Here is an 11,496-nt window from a genome sequence, read left to right as displayed (position 1 = left end):
CATTGCCTACCGATTGACGGAGGCTTTGAGCAGACAAGGTAAATGTTGACAACTATATTTGAGCAAAATTCCAAACTCCAAACTTCAAAATAATCTCAAAGACGCCAATATTAACCTTAATTTATCATATTTGCTGAGATAAATGCTGTTAAATTTTGTTGATGATACTTGTCCTTCGATACTCCAACAATTGAAAGATATCCTCGGAATGATGCCTTATTTATGTGTAATTCCTGGCCATTCTAGGAAGTATGTAGGAAATCGGTTATCGTTCTGAATTAAGATCGCATATACTACTTGTAGCATACGAAAATCTATGGTTGCAAGGCTTGTATGCAAACAGAAATATATTTTTGTAATCCAAGAGGTATTTGATCCGTTGGTAGCTATAATATGGGACAGCAGAAGAGGCATATCCATTTTTCCTTTCTTAAATATTTACATCACTACTTCGTTTATATACATATTGTCGGTCACAAAAGTCATTCTTTTCATCTTTTTCTGTCCCAGTTGTTTTTAAGTTTCTAGTCAGTTAAATAAAATGTTAGTGTAGCTTTAAGAATAGTTCAGTCATATCGCTAGGATGTCTGCAGTATCGCAGTTTATAGTGATTACTAATACTGGTGGGCGATCATGCCGCATAAATGTACTATCATGTCTCGTCCAGTCACATTAGCCTGACTCCATACCGACAAGTTCTATCAATAACCTCTTAATGCTGAGAGTCGAGCAAGGCAGCTGTTACTACCACTGTATGTCTTTGATGTGTCTCGACTGGTGTTTTGAACCCGCTACCTCCCGCATCCGAAGCCGACGCTCTAACAACTTTCGTAATAGGTGCGGTCAATAAGTTTTAATAAATAATAAAAATACCACACTTGATTCAGCAGATGATACATTTTTACAGGATTTATTTTAGCGATCTCAATTTAAGAGCGCACAATTCTTAAAATTCCGTCACTGTTTATGAAATAGGCACAAATTACTGGCTCATCCGCAAGGTGACCGCTTCCAAACTACAAAACTTAAAATATACCTGTCTTGATATGAGGGCTGCTTGACCATACAGTCTTAGGTTCAACTGGTGAATGAAATGAGATTTATTATTGAAACATCTAAATCAAAGCAATCAACATCAGCCCGGCTTTCTACCCGAAATAGATGAATGTGAATGCTACTCAAGTTCAATCTAGCTGCAATGTTGGGACAATCTGAAGCAGGAAACGTCGATTTTCCGACAGCATTTCTCTCAGGTATTTTATGATATGTTACATGTTATAGACTTTTCAGTCTTTGATCTGCAAATAAATAAGAACTGACCATACATAAAAGCAGCAAATCCATTAAACAATGATGAGGTTTCTAAAGCATAATAATCGTTTTAGGTGGTAGTATTTAATTCAGTTGAAGCATGTTTTTTATCGACACATTATGAAAGAATGGGTAGGGCACAAACACGAAACAACTTACTTGGCTCTATCCCCATATATATACATGATACAAATATCTCAACATGGCAACATTGTAGCAAAAACCCATATTAAAGCAATTATTGGAGAGAGAGAGATGTGATTCACATTGACACTATTCATGACTTCAACAAATGTTTCGAAACATCCAATATCATTGATATATTTGTCGTCGAATTATATATATATTTCATTTGCATCGCCGTTTCCCAGCATGAATAAATCTAAAAGTACAGGTGGAGATAACACAGCAATTTTCTCAGCAAAACATCTTTGTTTTAAAAAACATTGGGAGGGAAGCATTACAATCAGTAGTTGCTGTAAACGAAGTATAATATTCGTTTTATTTTCTCATTACTGAAGCAAAAGGAAACATTATTAACTGCAACTTTCGGTGTGTGTGTTTGTGCGGGTTGGGTGGGTGGCGGAATTTGAAGGAATTGTTTCTTTAGTGATTTAGTGGTTTTCAGAAAATGATTTTAGATCTTTTGTCTCAGGATATGAAAGATACACGTGAAGATTATCCCTATAATTCTTTTTAGCATACGTGTTCATGTTATACACTCCAAATATTTTGGCCTATCGTGATTAATGGTAATTTGGCCTATTCTTTCGTTTTTCCTAATCACTATTATTAACTGAGAATCAAACAACGATTTATCAATCTGGCGAATTCTTAAAGACTTAGAATGACTAAAAAGACTTAAGAATTCAAATAATTGCTTGGTAGTTATATTAGTTGCAGCATCCTTATCGTTTCAAAGTAAGTAATCAGTCTATCCTGCTTGTTAATGCTATCAAATCCAGACACGACGCTGCTTTGCGGTCAAATGTAACACAGTGATATAATCTAAAATGTCCTGAATGAATTTACAATAAACCCAAAATACTGAATTAGTCCAAGAAGTATTAATGAACACTTTGCATTTCCAGTGAATATTTCAAATATATAAATCTTCTCAAATAAAAGCTGAGCACAACAATAAGACTGATTCTACTTTGGAAGTTAAGGTAAAACCGAGTACTTGTCATATAATCAACCGTAACTATAAAACCATTAACATAAATTGAGAACCAGGCTGACTGTCAACTTAATGGATATGTGCATCGACAGCAAACAAGCTGTGTTTCTAGAAAATTTTAAAATCTTAATCAAGGCTGTCTCCAGAACTCATAATCAATTATACATGTTTATTTTACACGATATTAGCCCTCGATTATATATGAAGCTCAATGACACAATACAAATTATAAAGATAATATATAATCATTAACAAAATCCAACACACAATGCAAAATTAAAACTACGTAATAGTATGTATGTATGTCTGTATGTATGTATGTATGTATGTATGTATGTATGTATGTATGTTTCTGATCACAACACAAAGAGTTTCTCATTCACATCCTTTACCTCAAACAATACATATCAGCAACATCAACATTAAATTCACACAATCAGTACGAAACCTAGGTGTTACTCTGGACAGTACTCTAACATTGCACTAACATGTCATGAACATATGCAAGGCTGCATATCTTGAGCTGAGACGCATCAGCTCAATTCGCAAATATCTTTCAGTTGATGCCACTAAAACACTTGTGTGTTCATTAGTACTTCAAGACTGGACTATTGTAACTCAATTATGTCTGGTTCATCTCAATATCTGCTCCAGAAACTTCAAAAAGTTAAAAACACAGCTGCTCAGATCATACTTAGAATACCACGATCAGAGCACACCTCCCTGCTGCTCTGTACCCTACACTGGCTATCCATTCGATCCAGAATCAAACACAAAATTTGTTCTCTGTGCTACGTTTCACTGTCGGACACTAGTCCAACATACCTATCCGACCTCACCCATGTGTACACACCATCAAGATAATTATGCTCCTCTTCTGACAATCCTATACTCATTATTCCCACTATGAAAACAAAGTCATATGGACAGCGTTCTTTTGCATACCAGGGTCCAGCAACGTGGAATGAACTGCCCACTGAACTTAGACACAAAGACACAGTAATCACATTCAAGAGGGCTCTCAAACCTCACTTATTTCGACTGCAAGAACAAACTTAAAGACCTAATAATGTTTCCTACCTTAAATATTCTCATCATGTTTTTTTTATTATAAATGTTTTCTAATTTCATGGTGTTTGTTTTTGTAATCATATCATTTTATGTTTTTTTTATCTTATAGGTGTTGTCTAATGTTGTAAAGCTCTTAGAGCTTTTAAAGATTAGGCGTTATACAAAGTCCTCATTATTATGTATGTATGTATGTATGTATGTATGTATGTATGTATGTCCATACGTACGTACTGTCGATATTTGTACTTTTGTTAAACCAAGTACAGTAATGAAATACATTTAAGCGGCAGGTAACGGTCCATTCCCATTTGCCAGCCATGGTTATATTTGTACACACAGTTTCGTATTCTTAACAGAAATATTTGCATCATCCGATGATTTGTAGATCCTAAACGCTGCGGATGCTAAAATTCTTTGCGGTCTAGGTGATTTAGATCAATCAGGATTTTACTGGAAGGTTTTGTACTTAGCAAATAGGTGATAAAAAGTAGATGTTATTCAAGTGCAAAAAAATTCTTAACGGACAGATTAATTCTTGTGCTTAGAAGTCGGACTGTTATACTAGTAGCAGTACACAAAGTAATAAACATGAATGATTATAACTCAAGTTATAATATTATTGTGCTGTCCAACATCTTTACAAATCTGGATCCTACCGTTTTGTGTGCAGTGGAGAATCATTAAAAAGTGTAGACGAACTAAGTTTGTTGAATCAGTACGATTGGCCAAGATGCAATTTAATTTCTGAGCATGTTGGAAGCAGATGGTAAAGAAAATGGAGGCTTACTCTATTAATTATTAGGTCACCTTTAATGGGTGTTTGACTGGGGACATACGGAAACAATTAACAGTTGCTTTTACAATCAAACTTGGACAACTTTAGAAGTCGAACAAGACCTACAAGAAGTGAGTCCTACAGTTCTAACTTTTAAGATAAACGTGAATGATCTTTTATTTGCAATTGTGTGATTTTATAAATTCATATTTAGCTCATTTGTATGTTTCAAGCATAGGCAATTATCGTCAGAAGCAACACAAATGTATGTCTAGAGACATGCAAAAGTTATTTTATTTCCAGAAGAATAAAGATTTTGTTTACATACAAATTCGTTTATAGGATACTACAACGTTATATTACTCTCTGCTTTGCTTTGATTGCTATTTTGGTTTCATTTTTCAACAGCTTCAAATTAATAACTTAGGTATTCCAACTTGATAACCTTTCAGAGTTAAAATATTACAACAATAGTATGCTTCCATTTATGATGAATTTTCTTTATCTTTAAATAAATGTTGCTAAAATTAGGAATTTATGCCTCTTAATTCCATGCTTGACCTTCAGAAATAATAAATAAATGCTGCTGCTGCCTGTACTACAACTAATACCTCTGCTAATGTCACTACTATAGAGGTAAGAAAAGAAAATAACGAAGAACAACTAATGTTTCAGTATACAATCAGACATTATAGTTCGGCCTTAAAATCCGTAAAGAATGAAACACTGAAGTGCTGGCACAAAAGTCAGGCTTTGGCGTAAAAACTCTGATTTTAAATGTAGCAAAACATAGTTAATAATCCTCTAATCCCGGGCACACCGGTTCCCAGAGACACATATGTCAGTGCAGTGTCAAAACAGCCCATCGCTCTATGGCGCGCTTGTTCGTTTAGTATAACGCGTACAGCCTCTGACCGTAGGAAGGTTTCATCCTTGCTGATAATTTTAGGCAAGATATCTTGTTGGTCTTACAGTATTTAATATATCGCTTTCATAATTCAGCTATAAGCAGAATCAAATAGCTTCAAACAAAGATATATTTGGCACCTCAAGGTACAAATTGTCACACTTTGTACTGGACGAATTTTGCCAGTTTATTTAAAATCTGGAAGAAAGATTGACTGACAGTGAATTTATGAAAGTAGCGCTGGTTTTTTGATACCATTATGTAACGAAATATGGGTTTCATAGCATCTATAGTTCTCTGATATGGCCTTTCACTTATACCCTGGCAGTTCAGCGTTGTTCCTAAAGAGCGTGCAAATGTTACAAATTATTATTTAATATGGCTACGGTTAATTTTTAATAATTAAGAAACCTAGATTTGTTTCCAATGCTATGTAAATTATTTTTTGTATCTTTAAATAAAATGTTATACCTTTGAATAAGGGTTATTTGGCTATGGCGATAGGTTTGTTTCGGGTTTATCGCAACTAATAGAAAGCCTAAGACAGGCGATGCAAGGAAAATTTTAAGTATAGAACACTGAACGGGAGGAATAATTTTCACATGTTTGATACATGTGTGAGTTGACAATTTGTTTTATCTTAATTAAGGTTTATAACAATATATTTTTCTCCCATGGACCTCCGATCAGTTGTTTTCTTGTAGACAAATGGCAAGCACATAAACTGACTCATGACAAGACCCACTCCGAACATCCCCCACTGCAACTACAATGGCTTAATGGTTCGCGTGATAGACTCACGATCTGAAGGTTGCTTGTTTGAATCATGCCCAGCCAAGGCAAGGTTGAGAACCGTGTCTTTAAGCAAGGCAATTATTAACTCTAACTGCGTCAGCACGATAATCGCATGTATCGTTCATTATTATTCTAGATCAAAATCTATATCTGGTTTGTGCTTGTTCATGCCAAGTGTATTAATACATATATTTGTTTTATGATGATTTTATTAAACACCTAAGAGTTTTAAACACTCTTTCTTTCTCTATATGTGAGTGAAATAAATTCCATTATTAATATACTTTGTCACTGAACTAAATTCTATCTTTGATTTCATTTTATTCCACTCTGTACCAGTTCAAAAGAATTACCATGTTGCAGGGCATATTTATTGCGGAAAATGTTCGACCGAAAACCGTGTATCATAGGAACAATTAGTAATCGGCAGCTCCTAGTGTGGACTGAACAACTTGTTTATTTGTGTAAACTCGTTGAACTAAAGACTTAATTGTCCACAACATATATCATATCTGTATATAGCAGCGTGTTCGTGATTAATCTACACAGGAATCCGCGTATGAGGCCTGAAATGGAATCAGTTATCTTCGGTTGTCAGACCGGGACACGATTGTAACGTTGTCCTGGGTAATGGATTGACTGCATTTACTGACAGGGCATGTGGAAGATGGTAACAGAGTTTGATGAAATGTCCCTCATTTATTATCAGTTTACATATCACTTCACAAACATATCATAATCGCCATTTACGGCATGATACATGATGTATCCATCAGTTTATTAATCTATCTGCATTCCATTTTTGTATTGATAGCTTGCATGTTTATTTACATGTAACTGTATTAATTCATTTTCAACTTTTTTAGATAGTGGAGCGTCGTAATAAAATGTCTACGTCAGTTTATAAATCCCACTGACTCGGGTATCTATTGCTTCCTTTTGAGTCAGCAAGTGACACTGATTGTTATTCATGCTCATTGTCATCATCGTCATCAGCATCAGCAGCAGAATAAGCAGCAAAAACAACATCATCATTCACCTGACTCGACTTTTCTGCATGAGCACCTATGTGTCATTGCACACCTTGATTCGCGTCTATACCACGAATCTAAGACAAATTATTAGGTTACAGTCAAAATACCACCATTCAATATCTCTATTACATCGAGATAGCAACAGCTGAATATTTTCCGTAAGTTTTAACCTATGTTCATCTACAATGTAAACTGAAACTCCCCTTTTTGCCGTGTGTGTGTGTGTGTGTGTGTGTGTGTGTGTGTTTACAAACAGATGTAGAGAGGGTGTTCACTGTGTATTACAGACATTTGAGATTTATATTTTGTTTGCGACAAATACAGCTTTGGTTCAGCTTGCATAACTATATTAGGCAAGTACGTATGTCATAATAGTAGCATGTTTATAATTAATCTAGACATGAACACGTTTAAGGAACTTGAAATGAAACCAGATATACTCTGCTGTCAAACCGTGATACGTGATACGATTGCGTGCCTGGGAAAGCTTTCTGCAACTTGTTATATGAATTTAACGGGCTGACTTTAGCATGAAATATGTACCTCTAACGACAAACTATGACCCTGTCCTCCCGCGATTCTTGGAAAGGAAACGTTATTCTACAACATTTGAACGAACAATCGTAAATACGTATTGATACAGCGTAAAATCATGATCTAAAGCAAAATAGCGAACGAAAAACTTTAAAACCGGAGAGGATCAACTGATGGAGCTTCTTCACAGTGATACAAGTATACAGAGCTTGATGAAAGTTCCCATCATTTATCATCAGTTTACTTAGCCCGTCACTCACAGATATTAATCACTTTTGACATTATCATGCATTTTCAATCTACCTTTCCATATACCAATAAGTGTGTTTCTTTAATTTTGTTTGATCTGTTTGTTCAACGTAAATAGACGCATCCAATCGATGAGGAGATTTCACAACAAGATTTTGAAAGAATGATTGTGAGATATAACAACCAATATTGAGAATTATCGTTTGTCTACTTAGAGAATATTTAAAATATATTTCCTGAATTACAAAAGATCAGTAAATTAGTCAAAATATATGAGTTCATTACCTCTTTTCTAGATTAAAATAGATACGATATACGAGTTTATTACCTTTTCTCTACATCAAATAGGTACGAGGTAGAAATAAATAATATTGTGTCGATCTATCTAACCAATGTCAGTCTATATATACATTTATTTTATGCTAAGCAGTGAATTACTTGATTTTCTAATTAAAATAATGTTGATATTTCACTGTAGTGAAAAAATGACAATATTTTTTCACTACAGGAACTACTTTTTTGGGTCGGAACATACTTACCTCCCTTTCATTTTCTGTCAGTGAACTACTTTTTCCTAATGTACATGTCATTGTCATCTCTGTGGCGTCTGCAACCAAAATTAAAATGGAAAAACTGAGTACTGATGAAATTGCAGTGGAACTATTACTGTCAGATGTGACAAGTGATGATGAAAATATTCAAGAAATAGATTTTCAAATGATACAGCCAAAAAATTTCTTTCAATGTGACAGATTTAAGAAAGTGACTTCTGAAGATGTGGATGTTTTCTTGGAAGAACAGGCAAATATCAACACTAAGAAAAAAACTGAAGGTGACTTGAAATTGTTCATCGCTTTTCTTCAGAGTGAAGGGGAACAAAGATTCTCAGAGTTTATCCCACCAACAGATCTAAACCAACACATTTCTCATTTCATCTTATCTGTCAGGAAAAAAGGAGGTGATGAATTTGAACCATCATCACTTAGAGCTATGATATCATCAATTGATCGCTATCTACGCACAAAGTTGTATGGTGTATCCATAATAAATGACATTCAATTTGACAAGAGTAGATCTGTTCTAAAAATGAAGCTGAAGGATCTAAAGAAGCTGGGAAAAGGCAACAAACCGAGGGCATCAGACCCAATTTCTGACCAGGACCTACAGAAGATGTATGAGGCTAAGATTCTGGGTGCTGACAATCCGACTGCTCTTTTACATTCAATGTGGCTCATCTGTACCATGCACTTTGGTATGCGGACAGGAAAGGAAACACACAACCTGCAGTGGGGTGACATCTCCCTGCAAGTAGATGACAGCAACCAGGAGTATATTGTTTATAATACTGAAAGACAGACAAAAACAAGAACCGGAGTGAATGAAAGAAATATAAGGTAAAGAATGTTATGGATCCTTGCAAATACTTTGAATAATGTCAAAATAATTAAAACATAGAATTACCATGAATGTAAAAAGAATGAATGTCATACATTTCTGAAAATTTGCTTAGTGTATAAAGCAAGCCAGTTTGAAAAGTTTTACCTGCTAGAAAACATAAATAACCTTTTATTTTCTTCCATCACTCTGATGTAACAAGAAGTGTCAAAACTCAATGTCAGTGCTGCACATTAAACACTATGCTGGCTATTGAGTTCCTGGTATACTTCAAATCAAATAGCAAAGTACCCCAAAAAACTCAAGTTAGCAAGCATAGGTTTCAGTTCATTATCCTTGTAAAAGCTGAACGAGTTGAAGAGATCTGAAAAGAAAATAATGCATCATCCTTGAATCAATCAAGTTTTTAATTTGTCATTAAGACAAATGATTGTACATGTGTACAAGTGAATAAAATCTAATGAAGTCATTCATTCTATTTTTTCAGACTAGCAAAACCAAGAGCATATGCCATACCTGACATACCTCAGAAAGACCCTGTAGGTCTTCACAAACTTTATAGAAACAAGCGTCCTGCTGATATGAATGTCTCTGAGAGTCCCTTTTTTCCTCTCAATAAATGTGGCAAACCCCAAACCTGGACAGTGCTGGTACAAAAAGACACCAATGGGGATCAACAAGTTATATGGGATCATGAAGAAAATGATGACTGATACAGGTCTCTCTCCTACTGACAAGCGTATAACTCCTTACAGGTAAATTCTAAATACTTATTTATCACATGCAAATGTCATTACATTTAAGTAGATGCATTCTCATTGAAGTAATCCTGTTCAATTAAAAATATCATAGATAACCTTTGCTAATCTGAAATTTTCATCTGCACCTTAGCATAATATGAAGACAATTGTAACAAGTTAAAAAATACAGTAATAATGCAATTAACCTGTATCATAGCAAGTACTTTGGTGAAACTGTGTAAGTAAAGAAAAATGTAAAACTATTGTAAGCTATGAACACGTGCATGTACATACCACTTGCATACATGTAATTATACGGTTTACAATTTACACTTTCTATTTATAGTGTTCGGATACACCTCATCCAGAAGCTCAGTGATGAAGGAATTCCAGCGAATCAAATAGTTCAAATATCAGGACACAAAAACATCAACTCATTAAATAACTACAGTAACTTAAACCCTGTCCAAAATAGAAATATTTCAAACATTTTGTCTAAAGTACCTGAATTATCATATGTCCTCCAGCCTGCCATACGTGAAACAGCCCCACCAATGGCATCAGCGACCGTCAGCTCCTCTACAAAAGAATGTCAATCAATTCCTGGACATGAATTCCCTGGTATTCTTACAAATGCAATTATTCACGGCGACGTCCATATACACTTTCAGCAAAGAAGCGAAACTCAGTCGCTTTCACAGACTACACAGTACGTCAGTGGTAAAAATGCGAGGAGCAGCGGGAGTGTGTCTTCACAGCCGAGGAAATGGAGACGTATTATTTCCAGTGACACCGACAGTGAATAAAATACACTTGAAATGTCCACTAGATCCTGCATATATGTTTTAAAGTTTCTCACATGATCCTGTACTCTTGTTATTTTAGCCAAATTCAACTTCATTCACTAACCGTTATCACCGATTCGAATGTTAAAAAATGGCGTCTCGTCAATTTCACTTTGGTTTAACTTTTTTAATATTTTCTTGCGCGCTAATAAAAAAAAATTATACATTGATGAATTACTTGTGGTTGTATTCTTATTAATAATCACTGCCTGTTATCCTTGAAAATTGAAGTTTTTTATTCTGGAAATGTCAGTTAATTTTAATGAATCTGATGTGGAACTAATTTTGTGCGCAGGTACACTTAGCACAGCAGAACATGTACGGTAAACAGCTGACATTACCGTAAGAAATCTGCCAATTCACTGTGTCACAAACTTTAGGTAGCCAAAAGTATGTGAGCATGAAATAAAAAGAATATTTTCTTGAAACGAGTGAATAACGGATACATTTCATCTCGTGGGTGAAAAACTCTAGTATTTTCACGAGTGGCTTCGCCACTCGTGAAAATACTGAGTTTTTCATCCACTCGATGAAATATATCCGTTATTCACTCGTTTCAAGCAAATATCCTCTATATATTCTTTGTGCCTGTTTGGCATATTTTGGTAATAATTTTGTTCAGGTGTGGATCATTAATTATCGTGAGGGTGACTGTTGGGC

The 11,496-nt window shown here is 34.9% G+C and overlaps 1 protein-coding gene and 1 long non-coding RNA gene across 2 annotated transcripts; one reads left to right on the top strand and one right to left on the bottom strand.

Annotated features, from left to right (window-relative positions):
- Positions 1–1,091: 1,091 nt before the first annotated feature.
- Positions 1,092–10,597, bottom strand: LOC149797302 (uncharacterized). The gene is made up of 4 exons (XR_016421512.1): positions 10,496–10,597; positions 8,986–9,158; positions 8,396–8,463; positions 1,092–1,298 (listed from the first exon to the last, which is right to left on the bottom strand). It is a non-coding gene; the product is annotated as an uncharacterized LOC149797302 (long non-coding RNA).
- On the top strand, positions 8,274–10,000 carry LOC149797303 (uncharacterized protein KIAA1958-like). Its single transcript, XM_089960389.1, has 2 exons — positions 8,274–9,250; positions 9,739–10,000. The coding sequence occupies exons 1-2, from the start codon at positions 8,481–8,483 to the stop codon at positions 9,962–9,964; spliced, it is 996 nt and encodes a 331-aa protein (XP_089816515.1). The 5' UTR covers positions 8,274–8,480; the 3' UTR covers positions 9,965–10,000.
- Positions 10,598–11,496: the final 899 nt, after the last annotated feature.

Source organism: Sinohyriopsis cumingii, chromosome 6 (assembly GCF_028554795.1).
Source record: "Sinohyriopsis cumingii isolate HCF-2022 chromosome 6, ASM2855479v2, whole genome shotgun sequence".
Classification (NCBI taxonomy): domain Eukaryota; kingdom Metazoa; phylum Mollusca; class Bivalvia; order Unionida; family Unionidae; genus Sinohyriopsis; species Sinohyriopsis cumingii.
The sequence above is the reverse complement of the archived record's forward strand: the minus strand, read 5'-3'. Positions and strand labels throughout refer to the sequence as shown.

Excerpts from the sequence above, each read along its gene's own strand:
- LOC149797303 (XM_089960389.1), top strand. The coding sequence starts at position 8,481 with ATGGAAAAACTGAGTACTGATGAAATTGCAGTGGAACTATTACTGTCA. Across the intron at positions 9,251-9,738 it reads GTGAATGAAAGAAATATAAG|ACTAGCAAAACCAAGAGCAT; the intron begins GTAAAGAATGTT and ends CTATTTTTTCAG.